General features: G+C 47.0%; 1 protein-coding gene across 5 annotated transcripts in view; it reads left to right on the top strand.

Annotated features, from left to right (window-relative positions):
- DGKG (diacylglycerol kinase gamma) overlaps window positions 1–16,869 on the top strand; it is a 153,786-nt gene that overhangs the window by 39,194 nt on the left and 97,723 nt on the right. For 2 of the 5 annotated variants that reach the window (XM_081235256.1, XM_081235255.1), the window contains exons 9-15: window positions 3,482–3,599; window positions 5,131–5,219; window positions 8,303–8,419; window positions 9,730–9,822; window positions 11,388–11,447; window positions 13,925–14,004; window positions 15,180–15,254. In XM_081235256.1, coding sequence (XP_081091382.1) covers window positions 3,482–3,599; window positions 5,131–5,219; window positions 8,303–8,419; window positions 9,730–9,822; window positions 11,388–11,447; window positions 13,925–14,004; window positions 15,180–15,254 — 632 coding nt within the window. The remainder of the gene's footprint in view (window positions 1–3,481; window positions 3,600–5,130; window positions 5,220–8,302; window positions 8,420–9,729; window positions 9,823–11,387; window positions 11,448–13,924; window positions 14,005–15,179; window positions 15,255–16,869) is intronic. The other 3 variants (XM_081235259.1, XM_081235258.1, XM_081235257.1) reach the window with 2 other exon arrangements.

Here is a 16,869-nt window from a genome sequence, read left to right as displayed (position 1 = left end):
TTGATCCAAGACCCACATGAAAGAAAGTTCAGGGTGTTTTAGAGAAACCTCCCAGTTTTGTTCAGAGTAGGGAATACATGTAGAGGCTTAGTGTGAAATCACTGGCATCTGACCTGGTCTGCTTATTTACCATGAAAGTAGCTTCCATACATGAGGTAGGGAAGATTAGAACTAGAAGTACAAATGGTGACATTAGCGTTTACCAGTGCAGTCACACGGGTTGTAAGACAATACCTCTTCAAGGTTACTGAAATGTCAAAGAGGGGGACAGAACAGGAGGTTCATTTGGGTTAGCCTCTAGCTGATGTTGTTGCCTGTGCTGTGTCCATCTGACAGTTCTGCAATTCAGGACTAAAGCTGAGCCCTCATCTCCAACACTCAAGGACTAAGAATCCTGCAGTTATCTCATAGCATGTCCAGCTCTTTCCAAGTGCTAAATAAAATCAATGAACCAGGATCTCCTTTTTCCTTATAACCCTAGAAGGTCAGAGCTGCAAGAGAACTTGGTGCTCCCTGGTCTGTCCCCTTCATTTTTCATACCAAGGACCAGAGAGGTAAAGGCACTTGCCCATGGGCACACACCTAGTTAGTACCAGAGGCCATCTTCCATAATCAGTAACAGCAGACTTCTCATGCAGTGATTTCTTACCAAGAACATACAGTGTGCACGAACCCACAGGAGCTAGGACCTGGAGAGGTGCTCAGATAGGTTAGGTATACTTTCTGCTATTAAGGCTCAAGATTATAGCTGAATCAAAGTGGAAGTTCTGCTTGAGTGCTGTTCTAATGCACCTGTTTTTTTCTCTGAAACATGGAAATAGAGATGAGACATTTTAATCACAAGGAACCAATTTCTAGTTCTGTTTCCTATTTTGGACTTGTTGAGTCCAAAGTGCCACCAACTCTTTGCTTGGAAGGGATCCACTGTTTTATGGCTGGAAGAGGGAGAGACATTATTTCTTCAGCATTCTCCCCAGTGTCTCCCCCTGATGCTAAATCAGCCTTGTATTAAAACCATACTTTACCTCAGGAATAATGCAAACAAAAAACAAATGTGCATTTGGTTTTTATTAATTGAAATTTTATGCATTTATTTGAAAATAGGCACTAAATTGTATGTTTTCACATGAATGGTTGGGGTTCTAGGGAAAGCGTTCCTCCATGTCTTAAAAGCCACCTTGCTTTTTTGGCTTTTTTTTCAAAACCCACGTGTGGCCACTGAAAAGTCTGGGGATCTCTGAATGGCATGTATGAGAAACAGTCTGTCTCCCAAGGGAACTGCAGCCTCAACACAAAACCTGGTGTGCGTAAGGAACGTTACTCCTACACCCTGCGGCCGCCAACGTGCAGAAATAAAGGAGCCGCATGATGGTGCTCTAACCCAAGCAGAAATGTTACTTTATCCCAAGTCAGGGTCCCTTTGCTTCTTACCCTGTATCTATGAAAATAGCTGACTCTCCCTTTCTCAGACACTAATTGATTTTGCGGATAAAGGTATTTCAGGTCAAATGACTGTCCCTTGGGCTGGATGAAGAAGGAGCTGGGTCTGCTAAGAGTGCTGTAATTTCCCTTCTGTCCATGAAAGAAAACCCTGGTCTGTGGAGGTACAGGAGAGGCATGGAAGGAGCATGGGCTCCAAGGCCAGCAAGAGCCCCCAGTGTGACTATGGGCTCAGCTTGGTCACTTATTATTTGTGTGATCTTGGGCTATTTATATAACTTCTGTGAGTCTCTGCTTCTTCATTTCTAGAACAGGCCTAAATCTACCTCCTTACACGTAGGAAAACACTCTTTACTTATTTTTGTGTCTCCTACTGCCTAGCACAGAGTAGGAACTTAATAAATGTTTTCATTTACAACGTGTCGGGCACTGGATTAGGAGCTTCACTGATAGTATTTCACTTAATTTTTACAAAAATCCCTTGAGGTCAATGTTTGTCAAAGGAATGAATGAATGGATATTTAAGTGGATCATTTAATCAGTTAGTGAACCCATTTACTAAAGTAGAGGCCATTAGATAAAAAGGCTTTAATTCTGTAAGACTCAGGTTTTGGAAGAAGCAGGGTTTTGAGGTGGTAAGAAGAAAAGAACTTATCCTGGCCCCAGGAGGAGACCAGCATTTGAAAAAAGCATGTGTGCTCCTCTAGAGACCGTTAGGAGAAGAGTTGAGCACAGGAATGGGTCCAGCCACCATGACCAACCCAAACCAGAGGGACGCAGAAGTAAGAAGTGGGTTTCAATCCAGCACGTTTTACTCCATGTACCTGACTCTCAATCCTTACCACCTTACAGTACTTTTTACTACCCTTAACAACAGCCCAAGAGTGTTACTCTTTTGATGGAGGCTATGACAAAAGGTCAAGGACACCATACCTGGAGGGATGCTCCTGAAGCCACAGTCTCCAGCAAGCCTATGCTCCCAGGGGCTAGAAGGTGGGAGCTTTGGTGTCCAGGGAAGGTGTGTGATTACGTGAGGCTTGGCTTATCTGGTAGATAGAATGAATTTGCTTCCAAGCCAAGTCAGGGGGAAATGGCTTAACCCTCTTTCTGTCTCTGTCTCTTTGCTGTTTTATCTGTGCACAGAAAGGTGATGAGAGGAGTACATTGTTTTTACTAAGCTAATTTTTTCCTGATTATAAAACTAGTACCTCCTCACTGTAGAAAATTTGGAAAATACAGAAGAAAGTAGAAATTAGAGAATAAAATAAATCCGTAGTGCTGCTAGCTATAGCTAACCTCTGTTAACAGTTTGGTGACTTTTTTTTTCCTATACAACATATCATTGTATAAAACCGAGATCATAATATATCATCAAATTTGCATTCTGTTTTTTTCCCTTAGAACTTAGTATCATGAGCACATTCCCAAACCATTCAATGTTCTTATAAATATCTTTTTGATGGCCACTTAACATTAAATCATACAGATGTACCACAAACCTTTTGGTCATTTTGAGGCCTTTAGGATATTTTCAGTTATTTTAAATAATGCTTGGTTAAACATCTGACAGAGCACAAAAATGCTCATCTATCTTTCAAAAATGATTTCTTTAGGATAGAATCCGAGAAAGGAAATTTATAAGTTGAAGGTTGTAAACATTTAAAGGATAGATAGATGGGTGATAGATAGATGATAGATCATTGATAGATAATAGATGATTGATAGGTAATAGATGATTAATAGATGACTGAGAAAAAAAAGAAGAAAGATTGTTCTGATTTCCACTCCCCCTACCACATACTCTACTCACATGGCCCTAATTTTTAATATTTGCTTATTTTAGAAAATACACACACACAAAGAATTTTGTTTTGATTTGCATTTCTATTAAAATAATCTTTACAACAGTAAAATAAGTGAATAACAAAATAAATTTGTGAATAAGTGAATAACAAAATTAATTTGTTTTCCAAATATGAGAAGAGACTCTTTTTAGAAAGAGTGGGGCTGCCTGCATCTCATTCCCTTGCTGTCCCCACAGGGCTCCAAGGGGGACGGGAAGCACGCCTGGACCATGAAGCATTTCAAGAAACCAACCTACTGCAACTTCTGCCATGTCATGCTGATGGGCGTTCGGAAGCAAGGCCTGTGCTGCATTTGTGAGTAAACTTCCTTCAGACCCCTCTTCCCAGGAACTGTCTTGCTCTATACATGTTTGAGCCATTCCCAGAAAAGTTTAGGCATCTCTGCTTCCTAGCTTGAGGGACTTGCCATATTATTCCAACAGCAGAAAATAAAGCAAAACTTCCATGCCCTATTTTTTGTTCTGCCCAAGTCAAATGGACAAATATTATCCTATTGGAGTCTCGTCATAGGCCACTGACTGCCTAGAAAAAAAGTTATTAAAGGTTCAAATGTAATTAAAAAGCATCTCATAATAATTTCAGTTGAGTTTTGCTAGTGAATGTTTTGGTTGGTCAGAAGAACCTGTTTTTTTTTTTAATTAAGCAACTATATTCATATATACAATGGAATTAAAATGATCCATTTGTTTCACTTTATAATCCATTTAGTAAAGTCAGATTGGAGAGGAGAAAAAAACACACATAGAAAAGGAAGGAAGGAGACTGGAAAGGAGGACAGAAGAAAGAGATGGAGGAGAAGGAAGAAAGAAGGGGTCGTGTAGGAAAGAGGGCGGGTTTGCAGAGCAGGAGGAGAGGGGAGGGGCTGCAGCAAGAGGGCTTTGTCGGGCCCAGGGTGCGTGGGTGCAGAATCCTGCCCCCCACCTCAGGATGCAGACAGCAAGCCCTCAGCCTGAACCCTCCAGGGACTGGGGAGCTGCTGCTGCAGCGAGGGCCGTCAGGTACGGGGCGGGTCACCAAAATGTTTTATCTGCCATGCACACAGGAGCCAGGCAGCAGGCAACCTCAGCCACAAAATGCATCGTAGCAGAGCTGGGCCCAGTGGCTACCAAGAGCAAGCGTCAGCAGGCAAAAGTAGGGGCCCACCTGTCTTTCCAGCACCCATTTCAAATGCAGCTCTCACCCACTTTTCATAGGCCCAGCCTCATTCCTAGTACGTTCTAGGCCTGTTGACACAGTAGTGAACAGTAACAACAGCAGTCATTTGTGGAATAGCTGTTCTGACCCGCACACGTGGTGCTTTATACAAATTATGTAATGCTGCAAAGAGAAAGCAATCTTCCTCCCATTTTGTAGAAAACCCTGAATTTCAGAGCGGTGAAGGAACTTACCCTAGATCGTGGCAGAGCCAGAGTTCAGGCCCAGGCCTGCCTGTCTCCAGAGTTAGAAAGACTCCGGCCTTGCTATCCACTCTCCAACATCCTGACATTCAGTACTGTGGCATTGGCATAGCCAGGATGACTCCTCACTCCCCTTAAGCGGAAAGCACCTTTCTGGGGATGTTTTCCTGCTGCATTCACCACCCGCAGTGGAAGGCAGTGTGGCAAGGGAGAGGGTGCAGGAGCATGCCTGGGAGATAGTCGTGGACTCTTCTCAGTGAACAACTGGAGACTTGAATTGCCATTAGGCAAGGCCAGCTCCATATGTCCCCTGCCCCTGACTGGCCACGCAGAGCGAGGCACGGGCCTCAGCTGGGGTGGGGGGCAGGGGGATGGCTGACCTTCCCTACGTGGTCACTCACAGTCACTTTTCTTATTTTTATTTTCAGACTGTAAATACACTGTCCATGAGCGCTGTGTATCCAAAAACATTCCTGGGTGTATCAAAACGAACTCAAAAACCAAAAGGGGCGGCGAGGTTGGTGATACCTATTGCCTTGTTCTCCTGCATGCTGTGTCCCAGGCAACATGTCCATCTCCACAGATTCCTGGGCAGGAAGGGGCTTTGGGAGCTTTATATAGTCCCTTCTCTGCCTTGAGGACCACCCTTAAACCATCTTGTCCATCCATCAATCCATTTAGCATCTCCCTGGTGCCCACCGTGTGCCAGATCCTGTGCCAGGGGGTATGCAGGTTAAAAGGTGGTCCTCAGCCTGGAGGACTGTGCAGACTAGTGGGAGGAGACAGGCATGTAAGCAAAGTGCAAAGTAGCGAGCTGTACAGTAGCGATAGGGCTGTGTGGGACGTACAGTTGAGACACCAAGGGTGGCGGACAGGGAAGCTTTCACCAAAAAGATGGCATTTGAGTTGTGTCTTGAACCCAAATCGCAGGATTTCATAAGGAATCAAGGAGGACAAGGCACCCCAGGCTGGAGAAGCCTCAAGTGTGAAGGCATGGAGACGCGGCTTATTCTCGGATCTGTACTTGGTTCCGTGTGACTGGGATAGAGGATGCTTAGAGGGAAGCGGCGGGAGATGTGCTGCAGAACTGGTGAGATCCAGGTCTTGTGAGGCCAGCTGAGGACTTGGGAAGGGGTTTCATGTGTAGCTAAGGGGCCGCTGAAGAGCTTTGAGTACATGAGGAGATGTTTGGGTTGCGAATTAGGTTAATTGCTCTGACCATGGTGCCAGAGAGAGATCAGATCAGAGGGGATGAAAAAGACTTCCAACAGTTCAGGCAAGAGTTAATGCTGCCCTAGGGCCTGACTGGGGTGGGGTCTGCACTCACCCACTATGCTCTGCTATGTCTGCAGTAGCACAGTGATGGCTGTGTCTGTGCTGAGTGAGTGTCCCCCAGCCATGCCGGTGGTTGAGTGTTTTGACTGTCCCACTGGCTAAGTTGGAAGACATAAAGGGAGAGTCTGAGAGATAATTTGGAAGGTCTTACCACCAGGACCTGGTGACAATCAGGTAGGGGATGAGAGAGGGAGAGAGGTTGGAAATGGCTACCAAGTTTCTAAGGTGGCCATTGGCTGGTACCATTCACTGAGTCTGGAAATAGACTCTTCTTCAAATTAGCAGGGGAAAGGCACTCTTGAGTTCCTGCAGAGGGAAAACCCCATTGAGGACTCTGAGTCAGGAGATGGTTAGCAGGTGGGAGTGGTATCCAGCCCTCCCCAGTAGGACTCCGAGAGAGAAGGGCACCTCCAGGGACACGCATGCATGCCTGTGAGACACCGCATGGCTTCTTGTCTACTCCTTCCGTACCACGCCCATACACACACCATTCCATGTCCATGCCTTTCACCAGGACATAAGGTGCACCTCCTGGGCTCAGGCCCTAAGCCTGCACTCTGGCCATTGCCACACTTGGAACAGAGGGAGACCTCTGAGGGACCAGCAGGGCACGTTCATGACCTTCTGAGTCTCCAGGGGCAACCTAAGTCTTTAACCATCTCTTCTGATCTTGGAAGAGGATGGAGAAGGCAACGTGGTGTTGGGAGACTACCGTGGACTTGGAGTCAGGAGACCTGGCCATGAGTCCCTGCTTGGCCACTTACCAGCCTTGGAACCTAGGACCAGTTACTTAACCTCTCTGCAGCCTCATATTTTTTCTCTGTAAAATAAAAATAATAATAATCTCAGAACAAATTCATTGTGACCATGTAGATGACAAATTGATTAGCAAACTGAGTTCTTTATACCCTCAGGGGTGAATGGCAGAAGGAGAAACTACAAAGTAAATGTGACACATCTTCTAGAGCAACAGTTTTACCAAAAATCTTTTGGAAGGAGGACACAGTAACTTAATTGATAAGTAATTTAAAACTTTTATCTAATACAAACATGGATGGTATTATGCAAATATTCCATGTGTTTTTAATATTGTGCTTGTAGTTGGCACTTCAGGCTATGTCCCCACGTTCCCCCAGAGTCCATATCCACCCCTTCCACTATTCGGGATACCCTGGTGAAAAATTTTTTGAGGAGTTCTATAGAATTCCCGGGGGACTTAACTGAGGGCTCAGACCCCCAGGATTTGGTGTCATGGGTCGCTTTGCACTTACAGTCACACACGTACACACGCATTCCCACCTGCTTCCCAAGTTCCTGGGCTGCTTCAGGGGCATGTCCTGGCCAGGAGGCAGGTACAACCCACTCTCCAGGAAACAGATGTGCAAGCTGCTGGCTGATGACCCACACTAATCCCTTTGGGCTTTCTCTCTAACTTCCTTCCTGAGTGCTTCTCAACCTTGGCTGCATATGATAATCAGTCAGGGTGCTTTAAAACATACTAATGATGGGTCTCATCCCCAGAGACTCTAATTTATTTTGTCTGGAGTGAGGGCTGGGCATTAGGACTTCTAGATGCTGGCCAGGTGGTCCTGAGGGGCTGCTAAGGCTGAGAGGCACTAGCCCATAGAAGACAGAGGGGGAAGGGATTCCCCATCAGGGGCACCCCCCAGGGGGCCAGGACTGTGCCAGGAAGGCCCTTCCAAATGTGCTGTCTCATTGAATCCTCCCAGAAAACCCAGACGTGGGGCATTTTATGCCAATTTCTGTAGATGAAGGACCTGAGACTCAGAGAGGTCCAGGAACTGGCCAAAGGTCACCCCGCTGCAAAGTGGAAGATCAATGACTCCAACCAGTTTTGTCTGTAGCCCAAGCCCTCCTGCGTTTCCCTGCAGCCCGCTGCCTTCCAGAAAAGGGCACACACAAACACATCCTTTTGCAAAGAGTTCTGGTGACAGAGAGATGAACTGCAAGACGAGATGCTCAGACGCTTGACTGCCAGAGGGGGTGAACTGTTCAAAGAGCAGGCAAAGTGGCTTTCCATCTACCTCGATTAACATGATAGAGGTTAGGTAGGGAGTGACCACACTGGTGCAATTCAGCAAAGCAGCCCGGCATCCAGAAGTGCATCCACTAAACAGGAACCAACCCTCTCTGGCCTCCCCACTCCCTGCACTCCTCCCAGACCCTTCTCCTCAGGCCCAGGGCCCAGGGCCCTGGGATGTGGTTCTGCAGCCTTCCCTGGTATCCTTCGCTTCCCTCCTGCAGGTGATGCAGCGCGCGTGGGTGGAAGGGAACTCCTCTGTCAAGTGTGACCAGTGCCACAAAAGTATCAAGTGCTACCAGAGTGTCACCGCGCGGCACTGCCTGTGGTGCCGGATGACGGTGGGTTGGCGCCCAGGGCAGCCCTGCTGCTTTTCAGTGTGGTTGTTTGCTCAAGCGGACATCCTGCCAGAGGGCATGAGCAGAGCTACGTGGGCAAGGCTAGAGAGGGAGCCTAGAGCCCCTGTTCAGTGCCCTAAGTCTAACTGCCTCCAGTAAATCACCAAGATGCCCAGAGAGAGGGTACCCCCCAGGGCTGCTTAAACAGAAGCTGACCAGTCTACTCTCTTTGTGGCCAGGCAGCTGTGAACAGCAGGCTGGACCATTAACTTCCTTTGCCTGGGTGTCGTCTGGGCCGGGCACACTGACAGAGTGGGAGAGGAATTAGATACTCAGTCACCTGCATCAGAGGAAGGCATACTCCTGACAGCAACCCCACTGCCTGGACAAGAGGCCTGTGCCCACTGCCATCATCCATGACAAGTGTCCACTTCCTCCTTGGACACCTGGAGCTGCCTGACCTGCCTTCCAAAGCAGACTCAGTGCCGTGTCTTGTCCCCTTGACTGGGTATCAGCCTCAGAAAGGACGTGTCAGACTGCAGAACTCTTAAAATGCAGAGGTCGAGTCATGGGGTTTACCTCCAGCCTCTCATGAGTTTGTTCAACAAGATCTCCTTCCTTCCAGTGTCTCAGAGCCTAGGGAGCAAATATCCCATGGGGGCTCTAGAATCCACATGGGGGTGCCATACGGACAGGCCACAGGCCTGCTTGGGACCGTTTTGCTCCAGCTGCCATGGGCAGCACTTGGTCTCCTTTCTCTGCCCACGGCAGACTTGGCACCCATAACCAAGCACACACACCCATACACACTACACACCACACACACACACACTCTCTCTCTCTCTCTGCTATACTGTGAAAGCCAGCAGTGCCTCAGGATTTAGAGGAGCACTAGACAACCTGCCTCCCTAGTAAATTTCTTTTTTTTTTATAAGCAGATATTCATTTTTAATTATTATTTATTTATTTTTGGCTGTGTTGGGTCTTCGTTTCTGTGCGAGGGCTTTCTCCAGTTGCGGCAAGTGGGGGCCACTCTTCATCGCGGTGCGCGGGCCTCTCACTATCGTGGCCTCTCTTGTTGCGGAGCACAGGCTCCAGATGCACAGGCTCAGTAGTTGTGGCGCACGGGCTTAGTTGCTCCGTGGCACGTGGGATCCTCCCAGACCAGGGCTCGAACCCGTGTCCCCTGCATCGGCAGGCAGATTCTCAACCACTGCACCACCAGGGAATCCCCCCTAGTAAATTTCTAAACTCTCATAGTTGACATTTCCTTGATCACTTTCACTCACTCTCATCTTCATTTTTTCCTCCAGTTTCACCGCAAATGTGAATTGTCAACTTTGTGTGATGGTGGGGAGCTCAGAGACCATATTTTGCTGCCCACGTCAATATGCCCCATCACCCGGGTAAGTGCTGCCACCCCGATGGGGCTCTGGCTCCCCTGCAATCCCAGCTCATGTTTCAGATGCAGGCAGCATTCAGACATTCACATCCCTCAGAGGGTTCCCTCTGCAACTCTTAGGATTTGTGTTTTCAGCCCAAGTTTAAAAGAGGTCAGTGCTGCACAGCCAGATTGTGAGGGAAAACTTCCCTGACTAAAATGATTCCAGCCGCTGGCCACCCAGAATGCTCTGAAATGGCCCAGCAAGGAAAGCGCATTCATTCTAAGCACCTTTGCAGGCAGATCACATATATGGAACCTCAGTCACCACCTGTGCACAGCTAGGCTTCCCAGACCTCCCTTGTCCCTGTCACCCTCTGTCCTGGGTCCAAACATGGACCTGCCTCTGCCTTGAGGATTTCCACTTGGGTGTCACAGCCTTTCTTGGAAATGAAAGATACAAAATTAAACTCTGTTTATCCCCATCTGAAACTTTTTCTGTCTCCTGTGTTGAAGACCCCTCTTTCAAGCCAAGCACCCAACACCTTAACTGTTCTCTTTCCATGTTAAAGATGCTGCTGAGTTCCACTGATTCCTCACCTCTCACCCTTGACTTGCCCATCTTCTTTCTTATTAAAAACTAAAGAAAAAAAAACACCACTTTAAAAACTATTTGGCAGTATCTACTAAGTTGGAAATGCACAAACTCTATGACTCAACAATTCCCCTCCTGTGAGAAATAGGAGCATTTATTCCACCAGAAGACATGTACGGGAATGTTCCTATCAACATTATTCATAACAGTCAGGCACTGGAAACAAGCTAAATGACCATTGACAAGGGAATAGGTAAATAAGTTGAGGCAGATTAGTATAATGGAATACTGCACTGCCATAGAAAACAACCATGCTTAGATGCAAAAATATGGATAATCCCCAAAATATAATGTTGAACAAAAGAACCTGGACTCAGAAAAGATATGGTCTATGATTCCACTGATATGAAATTCAAAAGCCAGGCAAAACCAATAAGGTATCAGGCGTCACAACAGAATTATGCCAGAAGAAGCAGTAGTTACAAGGGCATACACGTATGCAGAAATCCATAGAACTGTAGATTTAACTTTGAGCATGTTACTATATGCGACATTAAACCTCAATGAAATGAATAATAAACACTGAAAAAACAAACAAACAAAACAGGACATATGACTTAGTATTACATCATTTAGGTAGTGCTTCACAGAGAAACCAGATCTGAGACCTTGCTTCTCAAAGCTCAAGCTTCTAAATCAACAAAGTAGATTTCTGCCCATTTCAGTGTTTCCTCTGAAACACTGTGTCCCTTCCAGTGTCTCGAAGTTAAAGTCAGGGCAAGAGATGACAACTGCCTGGATCCAGAGTCCTTGAGAAACCCAAAGGGAACATTTCTTTTTTTACATCCAAAGTCTCACTTTGAAAAACTCCTCCCTACACTGTATTGGTTTTCTATTCTCTTCCTTTATATTAACCATTTGTTTTTCTTCTGATTTCCTTTTTTGTAGTAGGCATTTTTTTTTCAAAAGATGCTTGTCTTTCCTCTCTTTTATAGGACAGGCAAGATGGGAAGTCTGATGGTAGCATGTCAGCCAAGGACGAACTTGTAACGCAGGTACCTCGGCAAGCCCTAAATCTACTCACTCGTTCTAAGCTGGTCCAAGGCTGTGGAGGGGAGAACAGGATTTGGCTTCTAGAGAAGCACATCTCAACATCTGCTTTCTTATCTGATTGATTATATCACACAGGTCACTGTATTTCCAGCCTCTGGGGTTACCTTTGACAACCACACTGTAGGCAAGTAGTGTGAAGGGAGGTTGGTTGATCCCGTGGCTGGCTGAACTGGCTTTATCACCTTTTTAGGAACACATTGCATAAAACTTCATTATGCATACTCCCTGAATAATAACAAGAATATGGCTGAAAGATAGACAGTTAGGTTTTCCAGGACTGCCAAGCTGTCTGCAGAATGTGATCTGCCAGAGCAGAGTTAACTAGATCCAAAAGTTCATCTTCATCCTTAAACATATTTCAGAACTCATTTTTTTAGCTGGATTCACCAATGAGCTTCTCTTTGTGCCTTTCACAGAGTTCCAGGGGATGCAGGAAAGGCAGCCTGATGAGGTAGAACAAGTACCAGAAAAGGAAATAGCACACTGGGGCCTTCTCCTCTGCCTCTGAACCTTAAGTTTCCTTGTTTGAAAGGAGGCATAGCAATCCCTGCACTGCCCACCTCCCATAGATGCTCCAAGATTCAATGAGAACATGTAGATGAGTGTAAAACATAAGCAATGGTGCTTAATGTGGGAAAGCTCTAGACACCTTGAAAGGGAGAAAGTCAGATGGAGCACGTGTGCGCGCGCGCGCACACACACACACACACACACACACACGGCGCAGGTATGTCAGTTGTTTACAGCTGGCATCTGTCTGGTTATCCTGCATCTGTTCTGATTGGGCAGTGCCCATGCTGTACAGGTTGTTAAACATTTTGAATATCACCCCCAGAGATAAAGAATTACTCCTTAAGCTCCAAGATGCTTCTGGGTTTCACACAAATAATCACCCTAGGCAGATGAGAAAATTGCTAAAATTTATAAAGGATGCTGCTGTCCGTTTCAAACAATATGGCCCTGTGTTTGGTGAATTTTTAGCTTGCAGTCTGGAAAAGTAGGCATTAGATAGTGAATATGGAGCAAAGCTGCATCTCTGTATCGGTGTGTCCTTCTGCTGAAGACACAGGTATTTATTGAGTACCCACTCTTGTATCTGGGGCAATGGGGCCCTTGGTAGAAAGGTTATACACACAAACGCCCTGCTCCTGAGGTATTAAAATCCATTTGATGTTTTGTGATATTTACCTGAGAAAATAAAAAATAAAGACATATACAAATAAATGATAACAAAAGAAACCCAGAAGATATTATTGGGTTGGCCAAAAAGTTGGTTCTGATTTTTCATGAGATCTTACGGAAAAACCCGAACGAACTTTTTGGCCAAACCAATATATGCCTCAAGTGCAATAGCTTTCGTTGCAATGATTAAGGAAAACTTCATAGAGGAAGTAGCTCTTGAATTGGGCCCTGAGAATGAGGAGTTCTTTTTTAAGAGGTTGCAAAGAAGAAAGTGGGCATTAAGGAGGAGAAGAAAGCAGTGTGAGCAGCCCCAAAGGCTGGGAATTAACTCCCTAGAAGGTACGAGCCAGGCTTGGCTGGAACTGCAGTGAAGGTTAGAGTAATTAAGAGAGAACAGTAGATTGGGGCTGCACTTAAATGCCTTGCATGCCAGCTTAGGAGATCTGGATTTTATCCTCTGGGTAATGAGACGTCTTTAAAGGTTTCTGAGCAGGAGTGGTATGACTAGTGATGTCCTGGGAAGGAACTGCATGGGGGCAACATACAGAGCTTCACCTGAGGTGGGCAAGGCCCGAGCAGTGTGGGCACTGTGGCAGCTGCCGGAGATCAAGAGACATTCCAGGGAAAGAATTGGCAGGACAGGGTCTTCCCTGTATGACTGGATGAATAATAACAGTAGCCAGGAGAGAGGGCCAGTTTTGTGGGGAAAGAAGATAGGTCAGGTTTGGAGTGTGTTCTGGTGAGACATCTGGCTGAATGTACCCCCTGGACAATGAGAAATGTGGAACCAGGGCTCAGGAGGAAAATGGGGGCTGGAAATGTGGATATGGAAGGTACTGGGTGGAAGTATAGTTAACTCCATGGCTGTTAGGATCAGACGGCCCTAACTTTTAAGATCATAATCAGTTGTATCCCTCACAAAATCTAATCTTGTGCTGTGGGCACAATGCCACACCACTGTGAATAATTTGGAGTTGTGATACCATTGCCCCATCTCTGATCCCGACTTCAAACGCTTGTCACCATTAACACTACTTAAAGGCCATTAGGCTGGAGACACTTAGCTGTTTAATCCCTCAGAAAACTCAGCCAGTGGACCAGCACCTACTGCCTCCTGACCTCCTCTCCTCCATGCCTGGAACTGCTTCTCTCCCGGGAGCTGTCTTAGCATCCACTGTCATCGCATTCCTCCTGTTGGCTAAAACAGAGCTAATTTCTTTTTCTTTTGCCTTTTAAGTATAAGATCATCCCCACCCCGGGTACCCACCCCCTGCTGGTTTTGGTGAACCCCAAGAGTGGAGGGAGACAAGGAGAAAGGTATGTTCTCTTCTTTTTCGAGATGGAGAGGCTAGGCCAACCGTAACCAAGGGGGCTGTGGAGATGGCAGACCTGTGGTCCAATCCCAACCCTACCACAGACCGCTTGATGACCTGGTCCAAGGGACTTAATGTCCTTGTGCCTTGGTTTCCTCCTCTGTAAAATGGAGGTAATAATCGTTCCTCCTCCCACAGGGGTTTCGTGAACGTTAAAATAGACACCGTGCTAGCCTAGGGCCTGTGACGTGGGCCATTATTATGGTTCCCAGAATCAGACCAAGTTCTGAGACGTCCGTTAACTTCCCAGCCTTGCAAGTCTTTTCTTGATTTAAGAGACGTGGCAGAGGCACCTGGTGGAGACCTCCTGGCCTATCCCACCCTTGAGAAAGCAGGGCACCCGTCTCATCAGTGAAGGAAACGCCCAGTGAGTGGGAAGCCCCAGGAGAAGGGGAGGGGAGGGGCGGCAAGGAGCAGAGCAGCTCTGCCCCCCAGGGTCCAGCTCTGGGGCAGTGAACAGACGGCAGGGTGATCTGGAATCCAGGTTTTAAAACAGACTAAGGAGGGTTTAAGCGAGAAGTGTGAGAGCCCCCACCCCCGTCCTAGGGGCGGAGCACCCCTCCTGAACGGACCTGATCAGCCTCAAGCGGGAGCCTTGAAACCAAGCCTAGATGTGGTCACTGCCCCCAGCCCTCCTCGGCCCCAACCCCATGTCCTGCATGTCCTCCTGATCCCAGGATTTGGGGGACCTTTCCATAGAGGGTCCCTTGGTGCCTTTGTCTAGCCCACAAAGAGCAGAATCATACTACCTAGAACATATAGAACATTTGGGAGAAGGTCTCCATGAAGGAGAATGGAAATTCTGTTCTCCGGGTTGCTCTGTCCTGTCCTCTGTGCAAGGGGTGCTACTCCTGGGGTTGCAGACTAGAGTCCTGGATGGTGGGGAAGACCTTGAAATGGGGTGAGGGCGTGGGTGAGGCCAGCCAGACCTGGGACTTCAGGGTCTGCAGGGCCTGCATGCACTCTTCTCCCCTCTTGGGTATAAATGCACCCACGTTCCCACCATCAATGGGCTGCAGAGGTACTTGCCCTCCTGTGACTTCTCACAATGACATTCCCCTTCTCTGTCTCGGTCTCTCTCTCTCTCTCTCTCTCTCTCTTTCTTTTTTTTTTCCATAGAATTCTTCGGAAATTCCACTATCTGCTCAACCCCAAACAAGTTTTCAACCTGGACAATGGGGGGCCTACTCCAGGGTATGGAGATACGATCTTTACTTCTTATTTCTTCCCCGCGCCCTTAGATCTCTACAGAAGATAGCTTTTGGGGTCACTTTTTTTTTTTTTTGTCTCTTTCATCGGTAGACTTGTCCTTCCTGCCATTTCACTCCTTTTCTCTTCTTTTTCTCATATCTACTCTTACTTCCTCCTGGAGATACTCAGGACCACCCATTATGGATAACTCTGGGAAGTAGCCTCCTGTACTTTATCCCAGAAAAAGTTGTTGATTTTGTAAGAGGGAGAAATTGCATATGTCATTTGTTGGCTTGACAAGAAGGGCGGGCTGGTAGATTACTTTAACTTATTTGCAAGGCCATATTAGCTGGTATCTTCATACTGAATTATCAGGGAGAAGGAAAGAGTTTTCTTACCACTGTCCGTCTGTGTTTCAGAAATCTGTAGAGCTGACTCAGAGTTCCACTGCACGTTCTGTTGTGGGGGCCTTTAAGGATCAAGACAATTGGTTGTTCAATGAAATCACTTTTTTCCTGAATCATCCAAGTTAGAGGTTGTTAAGCTCCCCCTGGCCCTTCTCCTCCTGTCATTTGCCTATTGGCTATTTCCCTGCTCATCAGCAAAGTGTCAAGGAGACGGGGAACAATGAGAGGAGACAAGGCAGCCCCTCTGAAGCTCAACCCAAGGTCTACGGGAGGAGCTGGTCCTTGTGCTGGTGGCGGACATGATGAGCCAGGCCTGTAATCAGAGGCCCCTCCAGCATTAGGGCTGGAAGGTACCCAAAGACTGGTACCTTCTTGCCAGCCAGAGACAGTACACTAGAGACATCTGCCAGCCGGCCCAAAGCTATCTCAGTGCCAGGTCCTCAGACTTGCACCTGCTAGGCTGGGCTTTCCAACACACAGCTGCTTGGCCCAACATCTGAACCTGCATTTCTACTCTGGGCTGAGCAAGACCTTAATAGGGGCTGGAGTGAGGACTCTAAAAAGGAACTCTGTCCCTGTCTTTGGTTTGACACAGAGCTATTATTAATGGCAGGGTTGGTGCAAGACCCACTAAAGGGGAAAGAAACATGAATGTAGATTCAGCACCTCTGCCGTGACTTGCCTGTAAAACTAACTTCAAAATAGAGCCCGCCCATATGGCTGCGCGTGCCATCACGGTCACCATGATTGCCAATTACTGCTCCATTGTGACTTGTGACTGAGCAGCAGCCCACAACTACCTTTACCAGCCGGCTCTCTTTTAGGGCATTTTAATACTTGAATACAGACAGTACTCACTTAACTGCATCTATTCTCAATTCATTTTGCCCAGGATGACAAGCCTGGTGGCTACTTCTAGAGCCACTGTGCCCTGAGTATCTCTGTGCTGTACATGTCAGCCTGTAATCAGACAGGGTGTCTAGCTGAAGGGAGCCTCCATTCAGAACCCACTTCATACAGGAGAGCAGAGTTCTGCAAGAGAAAGAGAGGGAAGGGGATGCTAATTTGCCCATGCATACACTGGTGACTCCGAAGGGGTCTTCTCAGATCACCATGCAGGGCAAAGAGGAAATACTGAGCTTCAGCTTCTCAAGCCCCACCTCAAGGCCTCCACAGGTCATGTCTGTGCTAAAGCAGAGGTTCTTAACCTT

The sequence above is a fragment of the Mesoplodon bidens genome (genome assembly GCF_964165515.1).
Source record: "Mesoplodon bidens genome assembly, chromosome: 5".
NCBI classification, from domain to species: Eukaryota; Metazoa; Chordata; class Mammalia; order Artiodactyla; family Ziphiidae; genus Mesoplodon; species Mesoplodon bidens.
The sequence above is the reverse complement of the archived record's forward strand: the minus strand, read 5'-3'. Positions and strand labels throughout refer to the sequence as shown.